This window comes from Fusarium graminearum, chromosome 2, assembly GCF_000240135.3.
Source record: "Fusarium graminearum PH-1 chromosome 2, whole genome shotgun sequence".
Classification (NCBI taxonomy): Eukaryota; Fungi; Ascomycota; class Sordariomycetes; order Hypocreales; family Nectriaceae; genus Fusarium; species Fusarium graminearum.
Genome location: NC_026475.1, coordinates 8747669 through 8767887, shown reverse-complemented (window position 1 = coordinate 8767887; position 20219 = coordinate 8747669). Strand labels below are relative to the sequence as shown.

Below are 20219 nucleotides of genomic sequence, written 5' to 3'. Positions count from 1 at the left end.
ATTCTCGGCGGGGCTATGCATTAAAGAGAGGATCGCAGAACTCCGTCAGAAACCCACATCATTGAAACAGTGGCTTTCCTTTCATTACAGAATGGTCTTACTCTGCAGAAATCAAGCAGCAAGACTAACTCATCTCGTGTTGTCCTATTCAGGTTGTATGTTGCGACAAGAAAGACCTGGACCGAGTAGAGAGGTTCAAGGGGCTGTGTAGTTGCGCGGATTCTTTCATGACTAGGGGCCTGGTCTAGACCATTACGGGCCTGCAGATCCTCGCCGCATATCTACTGTTTCTAGTAATCACCGAACCTTTGAATTTGCCAAGATCAACAACGTAGTACATAAGCAGCGGCAGTGCGGCACTGAGGAAAAGTCTTGGAATAAGCTTTGCGCTAAACAAACAGCCTTGGCGTAAGGGCTCAGCTAAGCGAAGAGGGGTCTTTACGACGAAACCATTTAGATTACATTTGCTGCAGACATACGCCACATATGTGCGCTTCGTATCACTGCTTATCATTCTTATACATGCGTCTTACTGCGTATTACTTAAAGAAAACAACAGCTCCAAGGCGGTTAACCATACAGCGGAAAAAGAAGGCAAATATAAGTTCCAAGTATTATTTAATTTCCATCTTCTTAAAGGTATATTATATTTACTCTGTTTTACACCTACATTGTTTGCGTTGTTAAGGCTTTAGTTGTTCGTCATAACCAACTTAGACACAGATAATTCTAGCATTGCCATCACATGGCAAGTTTTTGACTAAATTGAGAGAGAACTAGGTCTCGCAGGACTGGGATATAGACTTGCTGACAAGGGATTCCGTGTTATTGTAAGCATCAGATCATGCTTGCTTCGTTTTTACGCTCCTCTATCTCCACCCTGATGCATTTGTAGCCTGTAGTGCAGTACCCTAAATGCTTCCGTCTCTTGCAGATCCCATTATAGCAATCATCCTTCCGAAGAAGCTGTAAGAGTTGCGTTAGGAAGGAGAGGAGGAAATGGCAAGTATGTACGATTGTTGGAGGCCATACACATATAAGATGCCGCTACTCTGCTACAGTTTCAACAACTCCAGAATCCAAACACCACAGTCTCATTTACTCATCTCTTCAATATGCGCTACCTCCAAAACATTGTCCTTTTGATCGGTTTCCTGGGAGCAGCTCCTGCCGTTCTTGCAGTTGCGCCATCCACTGAGAGTTCTGGAGTTGAGATTGCTCAGCCCAATGGTATGTTCTCCCTAGTACCACAACACTACACATCTCAGACTAACACCATCAGCGGCCGATGCACAGCCACCACAAGCCATCCAGCCTCAGGATGTAGAGGATGAGAATGACGAGGAAGAGGATGATTTGACGGGCAATGATGGCGCCGCCGTGTTGGCTCAGCTTGAGTCCCGAGCTCGTGTTAAGTGCTTGACTAGAGGCCGACCTGGCAAGAACTGCTATCACTCACAATGCCCTGGAAATAAACAGTGCAAGGTCAACACGCGAGGAAACTGTGTATTCGAGCTTTCTCAGAAGAAGAGGCCCTTTGGTTGCAGCCAATGTCTTTGCTACCGCTCGAGCTTGTGAGGAGTCAAGACTGGAATCTCCCTAAGTAGTGTTAGATATTATCCTATGCCCCCCCGCTCTTCTATATAAGTTTTACATATTCAGTCCCTGGAGCTTCAAATACAAACATCTGTTGGATATGCAAATAAACCAGCGGTCAGTTACTTGCTCTGGTAAATTGACATACTATTAGACCGGCCAGACCTTGCCTTCGTCTTGTAGCTACAACTAGTCCACCTATTACTATATCAGGAGATATATCTCACAAGTTTAATCAGTGTTCGTTCTTGTGCAAAGTTAGCCACTTGAGTGTGATGATAATCCGGATGATATAATTAAGGCGACAGGTCGGATATTTATAGTTAGGTGCTACATTCTTTACTTCCCTCTTTTCTCCTTCTGTGATCATAGCGTTGCAAACTGCATCGCAATTCATTGTGAGTAGGGCTCTCTTTAATTTCTACCTCCGTGCTGAAAGTCTTTCTTACATTACTTACACTATCTCAATTTACTTTCCTATTGTGTCAGGGATGTCTGTTGCCTCCGCTGGTAGTCGCCTTGTATTTATTGTTATTGCCAATGCCGTGGGCAGGCTACTAACTGGTCAGTATGTCAGCCGTACTGGGCATTACAAGTCCGTCATTTACATAGCTACGACTCTTGGTGTTATATGTTATTGCTTAGTGCTTGTTCGATGGCACGACAGGTCAAGCCTCTTCAACAGTTCACACCATGTACTTGTAGGGCTGGGCATAGGAAGTACCCAAAGCACTACATTCGTGCATCTTGCCCTGGCTTTGGAGGCAAAATATATTGCTGTTGCTGAAACGACATGGTTTCTCTGCCAGAGCGCTAATATGCTAGTTGCAGCAAATATCTTCAATATGATACACAACCTTGCTCTGACAGGCATATTGAAATGCTCTTTAGAAGGTGTCAGGAACAAAATAGAGGTAAGTCCACATGATTTAGTTCTGTCACTAGATGAAATTTAGGATACATCAAGGGTCTCCCCAAACACCTAGGACAGACTATGACTACAACGGTGGCCCAAAGTCTTGTTCCCACAAATGGTCCGTATTCTTCTGTTCAACATCGACGTCCAAGGTTTATAGATTGAAGCTAACTGTAGAGACTGGAATTGCTTTGGGATGCCAGAGTGGCCGCTTTGACTATTACGCTATTAATCCGAGAATACCGACTTGAAAAGATGTATTTCTAGGGTATGACATAGAGGTTAGAAATTTGTTTGAGAAAATTCTCGATATTTAGAGGCACATCTGTAATTACTGGTAATATCATTGAATCATCGCACTGTTGATATATTAATTGAGTATATTCAAAATTCTGGGAATGTTCCGACAAGATGGTTGTCAATGTTAAAGCGTGATGTCAGAACTTGTAGTTGCTGCGGTATTACAGACGGCACAGTTCTTACACAAAGATGAGAACTTTGCGGAGTAAAGTGTCAGAACTTGGTCAGACGCCACCATTCCGTCCGCTAGGGTGCGCGAGCTTAATTGTAACGTCCATAACCGTCGAACGCCTCAACGGCCGAGTTTGCTGTTGCATGTATAGACTGGACTGAACAAAAGGAGAAAAAGATCAAGCTCAAGTATGTTCCACTATGTCATTGTCCTAGCAAATAACCCATGCCGTACGGTTCTGCATACTATCTATCATTGGAACTACTGGCCAGGCTTGCCCTTGTCTTACTCGGAAGCCCGATGCTGGGCTTTTTCGCCTTGCAGTTAGGCAAGACAAACCTCAGCAGCGCTATCACCACTACCCTCGTCAAGGACATCGGGATTACCAACAGCATCGTCAATAATGGAAACCAGCTCTTGCTTACTGACATCGTTATCTTCGAAATCACCTCCAATATGATGCTCGCCAAGTTCAAAGCTCCTATTTTAATGTTTCTCCTGGGGAGATATATTTAAGTCTATTTATTCATCTTTCGGAGCGGACCATAAGTGTGACGAAGCAACATGCTCCTCTAATGGGTACTTCTGCCCTGGAATGCCATAGAAGTTCTCACGGTAAGTGCCTCCAGGCACAGCATAGTCATCCCAGAAGAGTCCTCTGCTTCGTAGCTCAGGGATCAGAAGATCAGAAATATCCTTGAAGGATTGCGGGAAGAGAACATAGCCCTGTAATAAAGTTAGCAATAGGCAAGTCAAATGTCATTTGATGAACATACAAAGTTGAAGCCGTCAACGCCAGCTTCAGTAACCCATTCCTCGAGGCTGTCTGCAACTTGGGTCGGTGTGCCGACAAGCAATGGCCCGTTGCCACCGAGACTTACATGCTCTGCCACAGTGTGCTTGGTCCACTTCGAGTTGACGGGGGAGAAGCGAGCATAGCCCTCAACGGTGGATCTGATAGGTTGTCAGCACAATACAAGTAACGAGGCAGAGCGGGTTTCATACTTAACAGCATTGCTTTCCACCTGTCTCAGCTCCTCGTCATCACCGTACTGGTTCAGGTCCATTCCAGTCCAACCTCCAAACAGCGATAGCGCTCCTTCAAGCGAAGCATACTGCTTATAGTCATCGTACTTTGCCTTTGCCTCCTCCTCAGTGCGTCCTAGAATGGGTGTAACCAGGGCAAGAACTTTGATGTTGTTTGGATTTCGGTTGAAAGTATCCTTGGCCGTCTGCCTAATCTCCGCAATATTCTTCTTCGCCACGGCAGGAGCATGAGCCGAAGTGAAGATTGCCTCTGCGTGCTGAGCAGCAAAAAGCTTGCCAGCCTTTGATGCTCCAGCTTGCAGCAAGAGAGGAGTTCGCTGGGGACTGGGGTTGACGATGTGAGGGCCGGCGACGTTGAAGTACTTGCCCTTGTGCCCGATCTCTCGCACGCGCGACGGGTCAGTGTAGATACCCGCCTCACGATCCAGCCTGACGGCGTCGTCGCGCCAAGAGGACTGGAAGAGCTTGTACATGACTTCTAGGTACTCCTCAGCGATGGCATATCGTTCGTCGTGCTGACAGATGTTAGTCATTGTATTTTTCGAATTTGTGAATCGTTATTGGGCGGCTGTACGCTTAGTTGTTCTTCTCGCCCAAGGTTGCGAGCAGCAGAGTCCAGGTAACTTGTGACAATCTACGTACGGTCAGCAGTGGGCATTGTTTAATGTCGTGTCTTATCGTACGTTCCAGCCAACTCTGTCCCAATGCGTTAGCCTGTCATAGTAGAGTGTGTTGTTTTCAGATTGAGGGCCACGTACCTTCCCTTGGTCAAATGGTCAAGTGTCGACAGTCTTCGAGCCAGGTGAAAGGGCTGCTCGTAGGTCGTTGAGACTGTGACGCCGAAACTGATGTTCTTCGTCACAGCAGCCATTGCCGGGATGACCGAAAGCGGTTCAGTGACAGGCCATTGAGCTCCTGAGATGATAGCAGGGTCAAGTGACTTCTTGTAGACATCATATCCGCCTAGTCATGTTCAGTCACAAGATCTCAAAGTTGAATTGTCAGGTAGCTTTACCTAGGACATCTGCAATAAAGATTCCGTGGAACTTGGCCTCCTCGAGCAGCTTTGCGAGGTCTGTCCAGTGCTCGATGTCGGTAAACCGCCATGACTGATCATCAGGGTGACGCCAGAGACCAGGCGACTGGTGCCCACTGCCTGTGAATGCTTCATCAGTATGCCGTGTCACTCCCCGAGGCAATCAAAAACTTACACATTTCAACGAAGGCATTGAGAATGAGGCTCTTCTTTCCTTCCTCAGTGTTCTCCTGTGAAGACATTTCGGCTAATGTTTTTTTCTTGAGTAAGGAACAGTCCAGGTAGTTGATTTGGTGGAGTGGAAGCCATGCAAATTACAGCCAAGATCTTATACAATCTTTTGGTTTACGACGGAGCCATTTGACCGTGTTGTCCTCACGATCCGGCAATTGATGCAGGCCCGCTTTTGATATCGATTCCACGAATCTGCACCGGTGCGAATTGCGTGATATGGGATAATCTGCAGCATCGCCATTTCGAGCCGTCACGCCATTTGAGTTGTATCTTGTACAAGCTACTAATGTCATGGCGACATGCTGACGACATCCACTAAAACCCACTAGTCTCGGAGCAAAGCCGCGATAATTCAGTCAATGTCGTTTTAAATGTCCCATTCGTTATTGTTTCCTTGTAGGAACCAGCAAAAAGCCATAAACGACACACTATGATTACTTGGTGGTTGAATCGTGGCCAAAAGGCAGTAAATCTTCTCTCGAGGTCAAAGAGCCAGATTACACCAGCAGTTCCGACGAAAGACGAGGACGATTATATTGTTCCAACAACACAGAAAGCAGTCCTTCTTTATGGCGCCCACCAGCCTTACCAGTTGGTTGAGGATTACCCTGTGCCTACGGATTTGCAGAGTGATGAGGTTCTCATAGAAAACAGAGCCGTGGGCTTGAACCCAATTGACTGGAGAGGACCGTAAGTAATGCAGCAAATTATGCCAAATATTCAGAAACTAAAATTACTACAGAGATTTCGGTTTTGGCATACCCGATCTTCCGCAGGTCGCAGGTAGAGAGCTCAGTGGACTCCTCGTCCGGAAAGCAGATGACCGTTCCGGCTGGGCAAAAGGTGACCGAGTAGGTGGTACCACCAAGCCCTATACAAACGAGTTACTTACATGAGGCCAGGTGATTGCCATCTCAACAGACTACCGTGACAGTCGCAAGGGCGCTTATCAAGACCATGTTGTGGCCAAGAGCTACAATATTGTGCGGCTCCCTGACCATGTGTCATTCGAGCAAGGATCAACTATCGGCGTCGCCTTTGTTACAGCAGCAGTTGCACTTGGTATTTGTCTCGGTGTAGACTTCGCGGTTGTCGATAACGGTCCAGATGTGCGGCAAGTTGTAGAAGGGTTAAACGTTGACTCTTTTCCTAAAGATGTCCACAAGGAGATTGCCCAGCAGATTCCAACGCAAGATCGCCCAGAGGCCGGGGACTGGTTTGTTATCTGGGGAGGTAAGCGTAGCAAGCGTTCCAGCGATGATCATAGCTAACGTTTTACAGGCTCGTCAACATCTGCAATACTCAGCGCCCAATTGGCAAAGCTCGCCGGGCTAAGGGTCGCAGTTGTGCTTGATGCAGCAAAGCACGGCTCGAGGCTATACAAAGAGCACTCCATCAAACCAGATCTTGTCATCGATAGTCATGATCCCCAGAGAGCTATTGAGATCATTAGGTCCTGCACAAGAGGCAGAAAGAGGTTCGGACTGGATACAATAGGCAAAGAGACAACAACTTTCCTTATCGATGCCCTCTGCGACACTGCAATCATCCCAGAGCCTCAGAGACCTGACGACAGCACACCTGACACTAGTGAGATCTTGCTGCCACGGCATGTTCACATTGTCGCTCTGTGCTCTGCTCCGAAGATCCAACGCACTGATCTCACACTTCACACAATCCCGATCAAGCTCTTTCATGTAAGCCCGGAAGTAGGTAAGGCATTAACAACGTGGCTTGGAAGACTGCTCCAGAACAATACAATCGCGTATCCAACTATCGCCGGCGTTGGAGATGGCTTGCCGAGTATCAACGCCAGCCTGGATAAAATGAGGAGAGGCGAGATCAGCGGTGGCAAGATGGTTATAAAGTTGTAGAACAGTTAGAGATCCCAGCGTCATAGAGAATCGAAAACGTCTTGAGAAACTTGTTATGGACCCTGCTGGTGTTTAAAGATTGTGAAGTCCATGGCATCTTAGATCAGAGCGACCGCTGAAGAGCCACGGCTACAATAATTGACTCGCAGTCCACAAGAGAACTCAAATGCTGCATTGCTGCCTGGGCAACAAGGTGATAAGAAACCACAAGATGCAAACAAGGAGGCATCAAATGTAGAGTTGTATTTCTTAGCAGTAGTTTAGAGTAATAGGGATCTGCTTTTTTATTCATGTTAGCTTATGCCTCCCCCAAACTTATCTGGATTTTCAATAAATAATAATTTATTTACATGAATTAAAACTACAATATAATTTCAAGTTCCGGTTTCTGAGATTCATGATATTATCAACTGGGATAGCTATCTAATTAAAGCTCGATAATTACAAGGCATCATCGCGGACCTACTCATTGCTGGATGTGACCTTCGCGGAGCCCTTGAGCTTAACATCCTCGCTCGAAGGGGTGCTGGTTGCATCAATATCCGAACCATAGGGAACACTGCCAAAGTGCTTAATTACAGTCCATGCAGGGAGGATTGACACAGCCCAAAGGGCAAGGTTGAAATAGACACCTCCGACGCGGGCCATGATAGGGATGGACGAGGTACCGTAACTGATCGCTTGCCATGCTGACTCTGTACCACGAAGCAGAGCAGCGTACCGCACAATCTCTTCTTCATCAGAAGCCAAGTTCTGGACGACAAAGTAGCTGTAGATAGACGGTTAGCTCCGATGGCACGAATGAGTCCAGTGCACTTACAGGAAGAGATAGTTCAGCTGGAAGCCAAATGTAAGGAAGACGAATATAGCAAACGCTGCACCAAAGCCGGGACTGGACCAGTCATATGTGGGCTGAGATATGTTGAAGCGGGTGACAAGGATGGTTGCCCAAGTCCACCATCCGCCCTGCAGGACCACAAGAACCCAGAATGCGCCTCTAGTCCTGCGTTTCAGCGGAACTGATGTTCGGTCGAGCCAGGCCTGGGCTGTCAGCAAAGTTCAATATTTTTTAATGAATAGGCCAATACATACCCCGAGAATATTGCCACCGATCACAGCGATAATACCAGAGACAAAGGAGCCGAGTGCTCGAGATCGTACTGTGAACCATACTGGAGACGATTGTCAGAACATTTCTGTAAGAGGCAGCAATTGTAACGTACATGACAGATAGGTAAAGAAGACCGCTTCGGAGAAGACGACTGCTCCAATGTAGAGTACGATGAGAAGGAACTTGGTTGTAAAGAAGAGGCGAGTGATCTTCTTGGTCTCGAGCCAAGGGTTGTTAACGATGGACAGATCAACCTTCTTACCATCTGTGCGCTCGACCTTATTGGGAGGGCTCAGAAAGAGAGCAAACAGCGGTCCTGAAGCTTGTATGGCGATGAAAATGAGGAACACGGTATATGAGACCTGGCCAGCCTCGTCACGATCGACGTTGAGACCGAGATTGATAGCACCACCGATAATTTGGCCACTTAGGCGGTATGTAAGCCAGTAGCCGAGAGCTTTACCTTTGTTCCATGGCTCAGGATACGCAATGGCGATTGCCGCTTCGGCCATCCAGAAGACGCCGGCCGAGATGCCGCAGAGTGCAGCTCCCAGGATGACAAGCCACTCGTTACCAAAGCGGTTGTTAGTATATAGCCCAGCAGCATACGGGGCGTACCCAAATCTATGGTGGTCAGTATAAATTCCTATCAGGTCTACAGATAGAACACTTACGTTCCAAAGATGAGAGCTCCTTTGATGCCAATGTAGTGAACGAGAACACTACCACCCCAGCAGCTGAGGACCATCAGGCAGAAGGTCAGGGCGTTGGCCGTGTTCACTAAGTATGGCTTTTGGGCTCCTCCGGCACCTAAGGAGTTCATTGCACCCCAGATACCCGGTGCAGCAAGGTTGCAAAGACCAAGAACAGTCATGTTGTAGAAGGTCGACCGGTACCATTTGACTGTAATAGATGAGCTCTTGTTGATAATTGTGGATAGCTCAACTAAACAAACCTGGGTATTGTCTCGGCCCATGGCCAGATGAATTTTCATTTGACATGTTGAATGTGGTGTTGGTTGTGAAATAAAGTGTAGCAAAAGCGAAATAAATCTGATGTATTCTATAATCTGTGTCGGTAAAGAGTACCGGGAACTTGGTTGTCGTCATGTCCAGTTATAGAAATATTCGATCGGCAGTTGGCACGCTCATTGGCGGCCAATTTTCAAGGGTAGATGATCTAGATCCAGCACGCCATAGATTGCCATTTTGCGACCATGTGTTGTCATACTGGGAGATTGGCATGATGTGATTGAGCGGGGTGGGCACGTTATGATAACCATCCCGTCTACGGTCTGGACTAGATTAATAGCTGAATCTGCTATGTTGTCGACTTCGATGCAAATCGCTCATATAAACTGTAAACACAGTGACAAATTTCAAAATCTCAATTGAATAACTTAACAATTCACCATGGGCGACGCTTCTGATTTGGTTGAGTCCCGGCATGATGCAGCCGGTGACAACATCTTGGGCGCAGTGAACGGCTTGCCCGTCGGGCTACAGAAGTTCTCAGTGGCGCAACCATATGTCAATCCTCAAGCAAAGCTCCCTTTGCTAGACAGATACATTGATGAGCCGCGACAATTGCGAGTCGCTGTCATTGGTGGTGGCCTGTCAGGAATTCTTGCTGGGGTTCTGTTACCTGAAAAGGTACCCGGTATCCAACTCACAATCTACGACAAAAACTATGACTTCGTAGGGCTCTCTCAATACTCTATCATCGTTTAAATCATGTTAACATCGCTCAGGGAGGAACATGGCTCGAAAACACATATCCAGGAGTGCGCTGCGACATTCCCTCGCACGTCTACCAGTCAACATTTGCTCCCAACGAGAAATGGTCTGATGAGTTTGCGCCCGGCGCGGAAATCCGTGACTACTGGCAGGGCGTGGCCAAAAAGTACAACGTCTATCAATATGCCAAATTCGGACACCACGTCAAGAGCATTGACTGGAACTCCGAGGAATCAACGTGGACGTTGACGCTGCACAAGCGGGATCAGTCTAATCAAGCTATCACAACTGTAGTAGAGATAGCCGACGTTGTCTTCACTGCCACTGGACGGTTCAATGCGTGGAAACTACCAGACTACCCTGGCATCTCCGAGTACCAAGGCCTCCTCAGACACGCCCAGAACTGGGACCCATCGACAGATCTGAAAGGCAAGAGAATTGCTATAATTGGTAACGGAGCCAGTGGCATACAGCTTGTTGCGAATGTGCAAAAGGTCGCAGGGCACCTTGACCACTACGTTCGAGGAAAAACATGGATTGCCAATTCCTGGGCCGGTGATGACCGCACACTTGAGCCACAGCCGATTCCAGAGGATCTCAAGGCCACCTTCGAGGATCCAGAAGCATACCTGAAGTTCCGCAAGATTACCGAGGATAAGTACTGGCGCGGCTTCGACGGCTTCATCCGTAACTCCGACACGAGCAAGAAACTCAAGGCTCAGTTCATTGACATCATGAAGAAGAGGCTCGCCAAGAAGCCAGAGCTCCTCGATGTCATTGTACCGGACTTCTCACCCAACTGCCGACGCCTGACCCCGGGGCCTGGATATCTGGAAGCCATCGCCGAGGACAACGTGGACTATATCACAAATCCCATCGCACGATTCACCGCCACCGGCATTGAGACGACTGATGGCGTGCAGCGTGATGTCGACGCCATCTTTTGTGCCACTGGCGCAAACCGCGACATGATTCCTGCCTTCGAGATCCGCGCAAATGGAGCCTCCATCGGCGACGTCTGGGGCAAAGAAAAAGGCCACGGCTTCCCCTACACCTACTTCGGAGTGGCTACCCCCGGATTCCCGAACCTATTCTTCCTCGCAGGCCCACACGGCACCGGACCCTCCGGGACAGTACCTCACTCTGCCGAGACACAGGTTGCATACTTTGCCAAGATCCTTCGCAAGATATCCCGAGAGGGCATCAAGTCCATCGTAGCATCAAAGAAGGCCGCCGATGACTTCTTAGAGTATGCAGACTCTTTCTTCGCCTCTACTACACTCTCAGAAAACTGTAGCTCTTGGTACAACGGCGGAAAACCTGGTGGACGCATCCATGGCGTGTGGCCGGGAAGTGCTACTCACTTAACAATCGTGCGCCGAGAACCACGATGGGAAGACTTCGAGTATGAGTACTTGGCTGGTAGTGGTAATCGCTTCCAGTGGTACTTTGGAAACGGGTGGACACGGAAGGAGCAGGATCGGGATGAGGACATGACGCCTTATCTGCATAAACCAGGCAAGGTTAGCCTTAAGGATATCCATGAGAGTTGGTGGAGTGTGCCTTGAGTAATATCATTATACATAAATTCTATCAGACTACTACTACCTTGTAACAGGTATAAAGCACTGTAATCACGGATGTAGCAAGACTAAAATTATTCATCAGGGCAGGCTTATCGCTTGTTTCACGGTTCAGATGCTTGACTGTTGTACTCATTGTGATAAGGAATTAATAGTGCGTTTGTAAATTGATTGTAATAAAGTCAAGAAAGTAACTATGCAGGAGTCGCAGAAAAATATTCTCGCTAAGCTCATAGCACACGCGTCAGGCAGTCAATCAAAGAGCCATAGCAGCAATGACACCAGCGACACCTGCAACACCCAACATATCGACACCCATAGTAGGAGCAGCAGCGGCTTTGGAGGTCTTGGAGGCGGCACTGGTCTTGGTCGCCTTGGCGGTCTCAGTCGATGTTCTGTCATGTCTTAGTATTGATTCGTCGAAAAATTCCATGTGTCAGCTTACGTAGTGCTTGAGGCGGCCATGACAGGAGCAGCAACGAGAGCCGCGGTAAGGAGGAAGTTCAGCTTCATTTTGAGTTGTGGGTGTTGTTTGAGGGATTTATTGGAAAGAATGTGAAATTTTGATAGAGATGGAAATTTACAATAAAGGTTCTTGTCAGATCCTTTTGTACTGTGATGTTGTTCTCAATTTCCAATGTATAATATTCCCCAGAGTCTAATTCTCTTAACGTGATTGGCTGACGCGTAAATCGGCATTTTCTTGCCGTATAAGCCGCCTAAAAAGAGTCATGGCGCAGGACATCACAGCTATTGAAAAGGAATACGAGCATAGCCACTGGGTGTTTCAGGGTTAGTTGCTTGATCTAGAATCTGTCTTGACATCCAGACCAGTATGCACACCATAGTTGTGCCTCTCCGTGGTAATTGATCGGCCCCTCGCGCTGCCGTACTATCCGCAACATCCAATGGCATCTTCATTTTTTCCTTCGGAATAGGGGATTTTGGAGATTAGAGTAATTTATTTTCCAACTTTATCATCTTCATTTAATGACTTATTGGTTTCCGAATTAACGTTAGAGTTGAAGATATCGAGTACCTGCAGAAGCCTTGGCTGGGCATCTGCTCAAGGCTGAAAAGGAGGATGTGAATACGTAAGCTCGGTCTTTTCGGTGACATACGTGGAACTACTATGTGCAAGTGACGTGTCGCTAACGACATAAACCAATCAGTTCCAGTTACATGGTCTGACATTGGTCAAAACAGAGAGTTTCGAATTTCGGTTAATGTCATAGGCAGCACCGATTGTTCACCGACTGCCCAGATTTAGTTGATTGAATAGATGTTTGTGCATGGCGCTTATGTCCCAATACATCAAAAACCAGGTTCTCTGAATGTCAATCCAAAGGATTGGCACTAGGAGTTCAATTTACAAGTGGTTTAGGTCAAACGGGACTAGGGCTGCAGGGTAAATATCCTGAAGGAAGTCATTTCCACACATCAAACTGTCGTCCCAATCCAATGAATTCATTGGTGATTCTTCCTGATCATCCTCCAGTGGATGCAAAAAGTCCGTGGTTACATGGATGCTCACTCGAGTGGCACTTCCCGTGGAAGCATTGTCGACGTTGCCTGGGAGTTCGGCTGGGAGGATAATGGGGTCGAGAAGTTGCCAGATCATGGAAGGAGGGAATTCGATCATCGTACTGGTGGTACCTGTTTCCAATTGGGTTCCCATAGCAAGCGCTTGTAGTTCTTTGAGACTTTCAAGCTGGTGTACCATGAGCGGCAGGTTCTTATAAGTTCCTGGGTTTGTGGTCACATACCTTACGAACTAAGCATGGCCAAGTTTTCGACATGCGTTCAAGAAGCCTCTGACCTTTCGACAAGTTCTGGCTTGCTTTCTTAGCAAGCTTGGCATTCCTGACAAATTGATACAGCCATGGTATAGTCGATGTCGCTGCAACAGCCAATCCAATTAAAGGATTTGAAATGTCCACGGACAAATCTTCGAATATTCCCACTAGCCAGAACACCCACCCGGAATGAAAGATAGCCTGATCCACAACCTGTTGAAGAAACAATCGAGACTGGCTCATGCCTCTGTTACGACGAAGTGCGACGAGATGAATGAAAGGGTGGTTGAGAAGTGCAAGAGATGCGTGAAGAATAAGATGCGTTGTCAGCCATGGATTCCAATACTGGCGACACGCTTTTACGTCTTCCGGTGATCTTTTGAATGGGAACAGATTTCTCATCAGGTGCTTCCGATGGAGTTGGGCTTCGTATTCAAGCAGAGAAAGGTTGAGCTTAGAGTACGTAGACTCTGGCAGCCATGGCACTTGGACCTCCCCCATTCGGATATCATGGAGGTAGGAGGCGACTTGGCTCCAAATAGAAATAATGCTAGTTGCATGTGTGTTAATTCCGGCATCGCGACTGGTCCCCCCAGTATCATCGAAGTCGGGAGCATTTATCTGGTTTGAGTCGCAAGGAATCGGTGGCGGTGGATCGACACTTGGTGGATGTTTGTATGTATGGTCCGGTTTCAAGTCTTGGGAAATATGAGGGAAGAAAATGGATTCTATCATGCGAATGCTCCAATAGCATCTGTTGTCTGCGTCCTGTTCTCTGGTGTTTATCGTCTTGGGGTGCCACAAACGGCCAACAGTACTTAACCGTGCTGCGGCACCGACAGACATCCAAGCTCGGGGTAAATCACCAGCTAGATTGGAGTCAGCATTGATTTGAAGGCCGTTACTTTGTCCGTACCTGCAATATTCCGCAAGGCTAACATGCACAAGGCTTGCATAATATCTGCTGTTGGCTTCCCCTGCCCTGCAAGTTGTTGAGTTGCAGCTTCAGCGGAATGCCTATAGAATGTAGAGGCTTCCTCGTACTTGCTACTATAACACGAATGTGAAGTAAACTCAAGCATCAGCGTCAAGAAGCTGTATCGGAGATATCCAGCGGCAACTGGTAGCATGCTGCGCAGGCATTCAAGCTCAAACAAAGGTAGCGGCTGGAGATGCAACTTGATGCTGTATACCTCTACAAAATGTTCCAAGACACTCTGAGGTGGATTTGGGCTGTTCAACTTGTTAGATGCCGTGCGGGAAGAAAGGGAAGACATCATATCATCTACCTGTCTCCGGAAAAGACATAATTATCTGAAACTATAGGTGTAGCTGCGAAATCCGTATCTTGCCCCGGTCTTGAAGATACCGTGCAGTTATTGTCGTATGATCCAGCGTCTTCTCTTACAACAGAACTGAACACGGCGAAGTAAGCCTCAGGCTCTTGGGAATCATGATACAGCAACATACGTAAGCAACCCAGACAAGGAGGAAACTTGGGATTCCAAGATGCGTATTCTGTCTGCCGTGGACGACCTTCTGCGCTTTCAATAAGCAAATGTCCTTAAAACTGGCGAGAGAAAAATAATTTACTTTTCGATTCTAGTAGCACGTTTGAGTTGAGTAGCCATTGAGCTGCCCCGTGCAGCATACTCACAAGGTAAATCCAACCGTTCACAAAATGAACAGATGGGTCGCTCACCGGTGCATTTGGACTTTTTCCGACTAAGATAGTTAGAACATTACAGAATCAAAATCAGTCACTTGAATTCTTACCGACAAGGCTCGCAGGCCCGTCGGGTCCCGTCTGTCTGGGACCCCGATCTTGTCGTCATAGTTAATCCTTGGTGTTTAGAAACTTTCCGCGGAGTTTGATTTGGCGGAGTGTTCTGGATTGACTGTGGGGCATGGAATGAAATTCCGCTCACGTGCAAAGGTGAATCAGCCAGGATTGGTAAATCGTGGGGAAGACATTTCCTAGCGTCTTCCGAGGAAGTTCAGAGTTCCGTCTTGACCACACTAGTGAAAGGGATGTATAAATTATCAGAAGGATCAAGTATGGAATTTAAATACTCTACTGTTGAACCAGATATTCTGTTCAAACCCATCATTCTTTCCATCTTGTTCTCTCCCCTGTAGTGATCTTTCACAATCTACCCAACATTCATCATTCTAGGGAAAATATGTCGGTTTCAAAAACTATGAAAGCCGTGGTATTCAACGGCCCGTTCGACATATCCGTAGAGGAGAGACCAGTCCCTCAAAGTATGTCATCATCAGAGTATATGCGCCGTTTAAGTAATCTGACTTTGACCAGTTCAGGATCCTCAAGATGTTATTGTCAAGGTCAACATGACTGCGTTGTGTGGATCGTTCGTCTCCCTGTTGCCTCAAACTTTCACGCCTATACTAATAGAATAGTGAGTTGCATCTCTACCGAGGACTTGAACCAACGGAACCCAACTTCATCATGGGCCATGAATTCACAGGAACTGTTGTTGAGCTGGGCTCTGCTGTGAAATCTGTGGAGATCGGCGACAAGATTGTCTCGCCTTTCACTGCTTCATGGTAAGTCAGCATTACCAAGAGAGCCCAGTTTGCATTCAAATATCCATTACAATGGTCCTAATCTACTATCACAGTGGCCTGTGCTATTACTGCGAAAACGGTGGATCAGCTAGATGCGTCAACAGCCAACCTCTCGGCTCCCCAAACCTTGACGGTGCCCAGGCCGAGTATGTCCGGGTTCCCTTTGCCGATGGTACTGTCGCGAAAGCTTCTGCAGACATACATGACCAAGCGTTGATTCTCATGGCCGATATTTTCCCAACTGGTTACTTTGGCGTCAAGAGCGGCGTTGAGATGATGCCGAACCTTGATGTACATGACTCGACGATTGTGGTAATAGGATGCGGCCCTGTCGGGTTGTGTGCTGTTGTTGCTGCTGCTGCTCTGAAACCCAAGCACTTGTTTGCTGTGGACAGTGTCTCATCAAGACTTGATCAAGCAGCAAAGCTGGGAGCCGAGCCTCTGAACTTTATGAGTGATAAGACCGGGATGCACGATCGCATCAAGGCGGCTACCAATGGTCGAGGTGCCGACATCGTGGTAGAAGTCGTTGGTCTTTCACCAGCACTCCGCACTGCGTTCGATTTGGTCCGCCCCTTCGGTGCCATCAGCAGTATTGGTGTTCACAATGCTGAGGTATATCTCCTACTCTTCAGTCAGCACTCTACAGATTACTGATACTATATAGATTCCTTGGTCTGGAAATGATGCCTATAAGTAAGTTCCATTAACTACGCCGACAATTGATACTAACATTGTCAGTAAAAACATTCGACTCCAGATGGGGCGATGCCCAGTGAGAAGCATCTTCCAGGAAGCGATGAACGTCCTGAAGAAAGAACAAGATTCTCTTGAGTATGTACCCTCTTGTCCCTTCCCTTCATTTTCTTGCTGGTTTCAAGGGTTAGTCAAGTTAATATGCTGTAGTTTCCTGTTTGATAATATTCTGCCCCTATCTGATGCAGTTCGAGGTTACGATCTTTTCAACCAATCAAAGGTTCAAAAGGTTATCTTCAAGGTTTAATTTCCATATAGCAACAGAAACGTAGTTTCTTACAAGCTTACATTTTCTCGACTGTCTGTGTATCAAGTGCTCATTTCAATCAGTAGTCTTGTTCTGAAAGACCAGTATAACATTGCCGCTTAGTCGCGCAGCCTCCTACCACTTGGGTGTCAAACGATATACTGTAGAATATAAAGCTTCCGAGTTGACAGAACTTTATTAAGGAGACTTCTCTAGACATACGGGTTAATTATTATTACACACCAGATTACCGTTTTCCAGATTCGTTCCATCTAAGCACAGGGTCAGTCCTCATGCTTGTGCATGGTCTCAATGTCGAATGAGTCCGATGAAGTAATGAATTTGCCTTATTGGTAATTCTATCCCGTTACGATGAATCAATCCAAGTAGTCAGCATGAAATGCTACATTTGCACGAGACCCAGTGATTGACTTGGAAGTCCAAACGCAATCGCCATGACTGATTGCGTTATACCAGGGTAGTCCATATGCGGTAATTATTTCCATGGGCCGACAGAATCTTCCAATTGCGTATTGCCTAGCACGAATGCTACTCCATATCGTACAATTAAGCATAAATAGCGTCTATTTCGTCATGCAATGTCAATTGTGACACTTTGCGGATCCGAACTTCTCAAGGTCGATGATTGTCATCTCCGCAATAGACGACAGATTACCTATTGTTATATAAAGTAATGGAAATCGGAATAGACTTCTTCTTCTGGTGCCACATTTCTCTGTAGTACCGCTATCTCATCAAAATGGGCAACGAATCCAATGTGGTCTGTGAGGCAAATGCCCCCTCGATCGAGCCTCCTTCGAAAGGCAAGACAGTGACAAAGAAATACGCCGATGTAACTCTTCGTCTCATTGAAGAGCACGGGGATCATGCTGAGCCTCTGTCTCCCGAAGAAGAGAAAAAAGTCCGAAGAAAGCTATATCTGCGGCTGGTGGGGTTGCTTTCGACTATCAACATCATGCTCTTTGTTTGTTTCCTCGCTCGGCATTGTGCTCTTACTGCGAAAGCTAACACTATCTCTTAATCCAGATCGATAAATCTACTTTGGGCTATGCAGCAATCCTCGGGCTTTTCGAAGAGACTGGCATCTCACAGGCTCAGTACAATAACTTGAACACAATGTTCTACGTAGGTAAGTTAAACATGCTCATCGATTGGCATTATTATAACGTGGGTAGGATATCTCGCATTTCTGTGGCCGGGCCACTACCTCATGCAACGTTTACCCTTCAGCAAGTTCATTGCTGGTATTATCTTCACATGGTCTATCGTCATCTTCCTCCATTGTGTCGCAACCCGATATGCAGGACTCATTGTACTTCGACTTGCCTTGGGTGCAGCTGAAGGAGTAGTTGTTCCTGCGCTCGAGATGACCATTGGTATGTTTTTCAATCGAGCTGAACAATCATTCCTGCAGCCCATCCTTTGGATTACCTGTCAAGGTGCACCGATTGTTACAGGATTTATTGCGTATGGTCTCCTTTGGACCAGTGGGCCGGTTCTGCCCTGGAAGCTGCTCCATATCGTTACTGGAGGTATCACTTTCATCCTCTCCATCTGGGTCTGGTTCGACTACCCCAGTAACCCTGCCGAGGCTAGGTTTTTGACGCTCCAAGAGAAGATCCATATCATTAAGCGTGTTCAACAATCACAGCAAAGCTCAATTGAGCAAAAGCAATTCAAGAGATCGCAGTTCATCGAAACCCTGAAAGATCCGGTGTCTTGGTTATTCGCACTACAGGCTTTCACCCTCATGTACTGCAACAATCTCACCTATGGTCAAAAGAACCTCCTCGTCACATCGCTCGGTGTTACTCCACTTGAGTCTACTCTTGTTGCAGTGGCCGGGGGCGGCTTCGGCATCGTCAACTGTGTCATCGCGGCATTTGCCCTATGGAAATACCCTAGGAACTTGGCGTTGCACTGCACTCTTTGGTGCATACCTGCTATTGCCGGTGGTATCGGGATGGTGACAGTACCCTGGGACCGAACCATAGGTCTCCTTGCCTGCATGTTCTTGGCTGCTCACACCTATGGCGTCGCATACATCATAGCTCTTGGGTGGACCAACTCTTCAGCTGCAGGCTATACTAAAAAGCTGACAAGAAATGTCATGTTCATGATTGGTTACAGTGCTGGAAACCTAGTATCGCCCCAGATCTGGGTTGCATCAGCTAAACCAAGATTCTACGGAGCTTGGTCCTCGATGATCGTCATCAGTTGGTTCGGAACACCTGTCATTTTGTGGATTATTCACTTCATTCTGGCTCGGAGGAACGAAATCCGAAAGGAGAGGATCAATGCCGCTGGTGAAAACGATGGTTATCACTACGTTGAACAGCTTGACGAGGGTGGCAGATTGGTCAAAGTCAAGGTTGAAGTTGCCATGTTGGATTTGACGGATCTGGAGAATGAGAGTTTCATCTATCCGCTGTAGTACAGATAGTCAAATCAACAAACAGGTAGTTGAATGTGCTATAAATATTCGTGGCATTCGAAAAGAATCATATGAAAGATATTCAAATAAACCGAGACGTTAGGGTTTGAATCTTTCGATGACCTTGATGCCTACAGTGATCCCAAAGTGATCGCTGACCCCAACATTATCCGACCCAGATTTAGTCTTCAGTCCTGTTCCAAAACGGCCTAATCTACCTGTGGTGGCCTGAGCTTCTTTCAACGCAACCGTCTCGATTAACCCTGTATAAAGAAACGTGTCCAACTGCTCTCCTTTTCTGGTTTTGTCGGAATGGGGGCTCCCTTTGTTTCCTTTGCCTTTGCTTTTGCTTTTGCCTTTACCAGACGTAATATCTTTCTGGGAAGACTTTGAGACTGGTGGTACCGCCGATGACTCATCGTCCCAAACGTCATCGTAGCCTTTCATTACTTCGCGGTGGAAATCCTTTTCACCCAAATAGCCACCCACCAGCCCACCCACTAATGATTGCTCTCCAGAGCACATGCCTATTAAAAGATAAGATACTTCAGAGAGCTGTTCAAAATCAAGTTCATTCGACTCAATACACGTTGTGCATAGACGAAGTGACTGGTTTGATCTGTCATCTTTCTCGGACACAGGCAAAGGCACGTCAACCACAAGGGCATCGGTCTTGATTTCAGACTCAAGGGGCAAACGAAAGCAATTTGAGATGGGCAAATTCCGCGAAATCATCATGGTGGTAAAATATTGGCTGGATTTCAGGTCGCC

At 47.0% G+C, this 20219-nt stretch overlaps 11 protein-coding genes across 11 annotated transcripts; 6 read left to right on the top strand and 5 right to left on the bottom strand.

Annotated features, from left to right (window-relative positions):
- Positions 1-1115: 1115 nt before the first annotated feature.
- Positions 1116-1578, top strand: FGSG_11564 (uncharacterized protein; the record flags this gene model as incomplete). The annotated part of the gene is made up of 2 exons (XM_011324759.1): positions 1116-1230; positions 1283-1578. 2 exons carry the CDS (start codon positions 1116-1118, stop codon positions 1576-1578), a joined length of 411 nt encoding a protein of 136 aa, XP_011323061.1.
- A 509-nt stretch (positions 1579-2087) lies between these two features.
- FGSG_14017 (uncharacterized protein) lies at positions 2088-2763 on the top strand (the record flags this gene model as incomplete). The annotated part of the gene is made up of 3 exons (XM_011324758.1): positions 2088-2164; positions 2264-2510; positions 2542-2763. The coding sequence occupies 3 exons, from the start codon at positions 2088-2090 to the stop codon at positions 2761-2763; spliced, it is 546 nt and encodes a 181-aa protein (XP_011323060.1).
- Positions 2764-2896: 133 nt separating this feature from the next.
- Positions 2897-5309, bottom strand: FGSG_11565 (uncharacterized protein; the record flags this gene model as incomplete). The annotated part of the gene is made up of 10 exons (XM_011324757.1): positions 2897-2965; positions 3324-3465; positions 3529-3710; positions 3761-3938; positions 3990-4546; positions 4606-4665; positions 4715-4745; positions 4790-4994; positions 5047-5187; positions 5243-5309. The coding sequence occupies 10 exons, from the start codon at positions 5307-5309 to the stop codon at positions 2897-2899; spliced, it is 1632 nt and encodes a 543-aa protein (XP_011323059.1).
- A 422-nt stretch (positions 5310-5731) lies between these two features.
- FGSG_11566 (uncharacterized protein) lies at positions 5732-7175 on the top strand (the record flags this gene model as incomplete). Its single annotated transcript, XM_011324756.1, has 5 exons — positions 5732-5991; positions 6044-6152; positions 6204-6534; positions 6583-6998; positions 7053-7175. 5 exons carry the CDS (start codon positions 5732-5734, stop codon positions 7173-7175), a joined length of 1239 nt encoding a protein of 412 aa, XP_011323058.1.
- Positions 7176-7490: 315 nt separating this feature from the next.
- FGSG_11567 (uncharacterized protein) lies at positions 7491-9287 on the bottom strand (the record flags this gene model as incomplete). Its single annotated transcript, XM_011324755.1, has 7 exons — positions 7491-7494; positions 7642-7944; positions 7996-8216; positions 8268-8347; positions 8399-8910; positions 8961-9189; positions 9242-9287. The coding sequence occupies 7 exons, from the start codon at positions 9285-9287 to the stop codon at positions 7491-7493; spliced, it is 1395 nt and encodes a 464-aa protein (XP_011323057.1).
- Positions 9288-9698: 411 nt separating this feature from the next.
- FGSG_11568 (uncharacterized protein) lies at positions 9699-11590 on the top strand (the record flags this gene model as incomplete). Its single annotated transcript, XM_011324754.1, has 2 exons — positions 9699-9983; positions 10037-11590. 2 exons carry the CDS (start codon positions 9699-9701, stop codon positions 11588-11590), a joined length of 1839 nt encoding a protein of 612 aa, XP_011323056.1.
- A 142-nt stretch (positions 11591-11732) lies between these two features.
- Positions 11733-12173, bottom strand: FGSG_14018 (uncharacterized protein). The gene is made up of 2 exons (XM_011324753.1): positions 12051-12173; positions 11733-12000 (listed from the first exon to the last, which is right to left on the bottom strand). The coding sequence occupies exons 1-2, from the start codon at positions 12116-12118 to the stop codon at positions 11862-11864; spliced, it is 207 nt and encodes a 68-aa protein (XP_011323055.1). The 5' UTR covers positions 12119-12173; the 3' UTR covers positions 11733-11861.
- Positions 12174-12974: 801 nt separating this feature from the next.
- On the bottom strand, positions 12975-15236 carry FGSG_11569 (uncharacterized protein; the record flags this gene model as incomplete). The annotated part of the gene is made up of 6 exons (XM_011324752.1): positions 12975-13316; positions 13372-14270; positions 14318-14690; positions 14872-14940; positions 15059-15116; positions 15178-15236. 6 exons carry the CDS (start codon positions 15234-15236, stop codon positions 12975-12977), a joined length of 1800 nt encoding a protein of 599 aa, XP_011323054.1.
- Positions 15237-15753: 517 nt separating this feature from the next.
- On the top strand, positions 15754-16769 carry FGSG_11570 (uncharacterized protein; the record flags this gene model as incomplete). The annotated part of the gene is made up of 5 exons (XM_011324751.1): positions 15754-15764; positions 15823-15969; positions 16044-16605; positions 16658-16686; positions 16751-16769. 5 exons carry the CDS (start codon positions 15754-15756, stop codon positions 16767-16769), a joined length of 768 nt encoding a protein of 255 aa, XP_011323053.1.
- A 984-nt stretch (positions 16770-17753) lies between these two features.
- FGSG_11571 (uncharacterized protein) lies at positions 17754-19448 on the top strand (the record flags this gene model as incomplete). Its single annotated transcript, XM_011324750.1, has 3 exons — positions 17754-17978; positions 18041-18139; positions 18249-19448. The coding sequence occupies 3 exons, from the start codon at positions 17754-17756 to the stop codon at positions 19446-19448; spliced, it is 1524 nt and encodes a 507-aa protein (XP_011323052.1).
- A 99-nt stretch (positions 19449-19547) lies between these two features.
- On the bottom strand, positions 19548-20186 carry FGSG_14019 (uncharacterized protein; the record flags this gene model as incomplete). The annotated part of the gene is made up of 1 exon (XM_011324749.1): positions 19548-20186. The coding sequence occupies one exon, from the start codon at positions 20184-20186 to the stop codon at positions 19548-19550; it is 639 nt and encodes a 212-aa protein (XP_011323051.1).
- Between the last annotated feature and the right edge of the window lie 33 nt (positions 20187-20219).

Bases quoted from the DNA above. Each gene is read 5' to 3' on its own strand.
- FGSG_14018 (XM_011324753.1), bottom strand. From the start codon at position 12,118: ATGAAGCTGAACTTCCTCCTTACCGCGGCTCTCGTTGCTGCTCCTGTC. The intron at 12,001-12,050 runs GTAAGCTGACAC...AAGACATGACAG, and splicing joins ATGGCCGCCTCAAGCACTAC to AACATCGACTGAGACCGCCA.